General features: G+C 48.3%; 2 protein-coding genes across 2 annotated transcripts in view; one reads left to right on the forward strand and one right to left on the reverse strand.

The window, feature by feature from the left end:
• The window catches only part of T265_04172 (hypothetical protein), a gene marked incomplete at both ends in the record, with an annotated part of 34,690 nt that overhangs the window by 20,738 nt on the left and 9,794 nt on the right, over positions 1 to 4,158 (reverse strand). The window lies entirely within an intron of this gene.
• Positions 3,942 to 4,158, forward strand: part of T265_04173 (hypothetical protein) — a gene marked incomplete at both ends in the record, with an annotated part of 1,981 nt that continues 1,764 nt past the window's right edge. Inside the window, one exon of the mRNA XM_009168843.1 lies at positions 3,942 to 4,132. Coding sequence (XP_009167107.1) covers positions 3,942 to 4,132 — 191 coding nt within the window. The remainder of the gene's footprint in view (positions 4,133 to 4,158) is intronic.

A 4,158-nucleotide genomic window follows, 5' to 3' on the forward strand; every position in this document is an offset into this window, starting at 1 on the left:
ACTATCGATTCACCCCAGTTGTCTGGGACGGTCTCCTTCTCCCAGATACACCCAAATAGGCTAGACAGGCACTAGCTGAGGAATCCATCGCCATCCTTGAAAAGAGCAGGTGGAAGGTCGTCAGGACCAGCAGCACGATAACGCTTGAGTAGAGAAATGCATTCGGACACTTCTGATACTGAAGGCGGCTCCATATTTACGGTTCACCTTTCTGTTGAAGGCCAGGTTTTTGGATTGGGGGTAGCAGGTGGCCAGCCGGCGTGACCGGCACGCCGTTGAAGACACCATGTGGCGAGACAACTTCGGATATTTAAGTAGTGTTGCATAAAAACAGCCTGCGACCAACACACTGAAGCAACCGTTCACCACTGTCCGTACGTACTGAGTCCAATCCACGTCGACCCCTTAACTGAGTCTCAGATGCTTTAGGCCTCCCTACTTGTGCATACATATCTCCGGCAACCACCACGACATCTGAGCTTGCAGCTCGCAACAAAAGGGCATTCAGTGAGTCAAAACTAGTCTTTGAGGGTGTTAAAGCTACAGTCAGTTGGACCGTAAGGAGATACGACAAACAGAGAGAGATTAGCTTCCCGCCTGAGACTCCTTCACAGACGTTGCCAGACGAACCGCACAGAGGCGACTATCAACAGCAAGGATACTCCCGCCTGGTGACTTGGGACGATACGAATTTCTGTACATTCCGCCGCAGCAGCCTCTGGATCGCCATAGGTACGCAGCTGGAAGCGAGTGGAGAGTGATGAGGCAGTTAGCTCAATCACTGTGCTTCAATCTTGAATACTCATTTCTGAGACACAGCTAACACGAATGCCAAGCGAGTCTAGTGTGAGAGTAAGAGCAGTCTGTTGTCCCGCTTGCTTCAGAGAGCGGACATTCAAGGCGGGTAGGATAGACGGCCGTTGAAGCTTAAAGATTGATATCGAGATACCTGAGAATGTCGGCGCTATGTGACGAGCAGATATTGCACGCAAAACCGATGGAAGACGAACGGAGTCATCAGTTCTAAGTGCTGAGCCTACAACGAGAGAGAGAAAGGAGGCGTCAGCAGTAGCCTGTTTCCACTTACCCGCCCTGCTGTATGCAGCGAGTAAGGCAACCCGGCTGATGGCACCACGCGACGGCCGGTTTGGCATAAGTTTACCTGTGCATGCAATTCATTGTTGTACATGGGCTGGGATTCTGTCAGGGGGCCCACACCTAGAAGGAGGACAACTAGGATTCTCAACCAAAACCGTTGGTTCAGAAACCTGACCGCAAGGCAGCGGTGTCTGGCTGGAAATGCAAGTGTTTCCACTTTTACAGAACAAGTTGCCACAGATGTTCCAACTCCCAACCTGGGGGGCAGAAGAGGCAGAAGATCTCTACCCATTGACCAACCTGGTATGAGAGACTCTGTGAGTGTCGTTCGGACCCCCCAGTACAGCCCAATAGGCCGTGGAGGCACAGAAACCATAACAACACGGTAAGGCCTAGTCTCTTCAGGACGGTACCAACATAGGGTGAATAAGTTCCCATGCCCTATTAATATACTATTTTGTTAATGGTTGTAATAACCAACGTACTGGACAGTAGCCCACGAACTCATCACAGTCCGTCAACATATTGCGTGTGCCGTACTCCCCCCTCCCCCTCCCCTTCCCTACAAACATGTGACAGCCTCTTATAGAGTTTTCCGTTAATCAGCACTTAGTGCGTGATACACGGGAAGATTAGTGGCTCAGTGATGTAACTGATATCTCCAAAGTGGATAAGGGTACCCTAGTTATTTCAATCCTAATAATTCTCGGAGGAACACCCTCGAAGAGCAATCATTTCTTCGAAGTGTGAGAAAATCTTGGTTCGGTCGGTATTTACAAACGGAGCGCTCCATTACCACAAATTTCATGATGGATTTCATAGCATGGATGATATTCACATTGATCAACAATTATATTCGAAAAACAGTACCAATAGGTGTCTGATTGATGTATCACGTGCACCCAGTCAGATCTTCGCTGTATGTTGGGAGGCATCAAAAGGGAAAATTGAAAGTGATCGAGAGACGTGAGGTTGCATTTCGAACGGCTCATCTTGCTATGTGTGGCTTATGATTACCCCTTCGTGAGTGACTAACCACTCCCAAATCGAACTGACCAAACCCAGCTACTGAAGTGCTCCCATCCAACTCAATCATACCGGACCTCCGACACATCACTATGCCGGATTACAGCACTTTGCGAGAGAGAGAAAGGAGGCGTCAGCAGTAGCCTGTTTCCACTTACCCGCCCTGCTGTATGCAGCGAGTAAGGCAACCCGGCTGATGGCACCACGCGACGGCCGGTTTGGCATAAGTTTACCTGTGCATGCAATTCATTGTTGTACATGGGCTGGGATTCTGTCAGGGGGCCCACACCTAGAAGGAGGACAACTAGGATTCTCAACCAAAACCGTTGGTTCAGAAACCTGACCGCAAGGCAGCGGTGTCTGGCTGGAAATGCAAGTGTTTCCACTTTTACAGAACAAGTTGCCACAGATGTTCCAACTCCCAACCTGGGGGGCAGAAGAGGCAGAAGATCTCTACCCATTGACCAACCTGGTATGAGAGACTCTGTGAGTGTCGTTCGGACCCCCCAGTACAGCCCAATAGGCCGTGGAGGCACAGAAACCATAACAACACGGTAAGGCCTAGTCTCTTCAGGACGGTACCAACATAGGGTGAATAAGTTCCCATGCCCTATTAATATACTATTTTGTTAATGGTTGTAATAACCAACGTACTGGACAGTAGCCCACGAACTCATCACAGTCCGTCAACATATTGCGTGTGCCGTACTCCCCCCTCCCCCTCCCCTTCCCTCCAAACATGTGACAGCCTCTTATAGAGTTTTCCGTTAATCAGCACTTAGTGCGTGATACACGGGAAGATTAGTGGCTCAGTGATGTAACTGATATCTCCAAAGTGGATAAGGGTACCCTAGTTATTTCAATCCTAATAATTCTCGGAGGAACACCCTCGAAGAGCAATCATTTCTTCGAAGTGTGAGAAAATCTTGGTTCGGTCGGTATTTACAAACGGAGCGCTCCATTACCACAAATTTCATGATGGATTTCATAGCATGGATGATATTCACATTGATCAACAATTATATTCGAAAAACAGTACCAATAGGTGTCTGATTGATGTATCACGTGCACCCAGTCAGATCTTCGCTGTATGTTGGGAGGCATCAAAAGGGAAAATTGAAAGTGATCGAGAGACGTGAGGTTGCATTTCGAACGGCTCATCTTGCTATGTGTGGCTTATGATTACCCCTTCGTGAGTGACTAACCACTCCCAAATCGAACTGACCAAACCCAGCTACTGAAGTGCTCCCATCCAACTCAATCATACCGGACCTCCGACACATCACTATGCCGGATTACAGCACTTTGTCTGCTTATCAAGACAAGTGACATCCTTACGAAGGCGAAGTCATGTGCAAAAGTAAGAAATGTTACTCCAATCTTCTCCTGAGATTTGAAGAACATAGGCTACGAAACCTATGGTATAAACTGCTAAGAATATTTACTCCCTCAAAAGATAACGGTAAGTAGGAAGATGAAAGTATGATCGACGACGTCGAAACGCATGAACAAGGGGTGAAGGGTGAAAGATTGTCTTGGTTTCAGAAACAGTTCTGTGTTTGGAAGCTGTGAGATAGTTTACACATCAATTCGTGAAGGTACTGGGCAGGGAATTTTGCCTGTGGCACGACCTTGTATTTGGAAAAGGAGTCTGTCCCAGACAACTGGGGAGAATCGGTGATAGTGCCCATTTTCAAAAAAGGGGCGCGTAGTGAGTGTGGTTAACACAGGGGGATCAGCTTGACCCCGGTTGTAACGAGACTGTTGGCGTCAGTTGTGCTTCGTCGCCTTACGGTAACTCGTGAGACACTGACTCGATGCAGCAAGCGGGATTCCGGCCTGGTAGGGGTTGTATTGACCAAATCTTCACACTGCGTCAGGTGCTAGAACAACGCCATACGTATAAGCGACCCACGATTCTAGTATTCCTGGATTTCCGAGGCGCATTCGACTCGGTTGATCGGTCTGTTCTTCTTGAGACGCTTGCCCACCAAGGAATGCCCCGGAAGTTTGTAAACATAATACGTTCTTTGT

Source organism: Opisthorchis viverrini (genome assembly GCF_000715545.1).
Source record: "Opisthorchis viverrini unplaced genomic scaffold opera_v5_67, whole genome shotgun sequence".
NCBI classification, from domain to species: Eukaryota; Metazoa; Platyhelminthes; class Trematoda; order Opisthorchiida; family Opisthorchiidae; genus Opisthorchis; species Opisthorchis viverrini.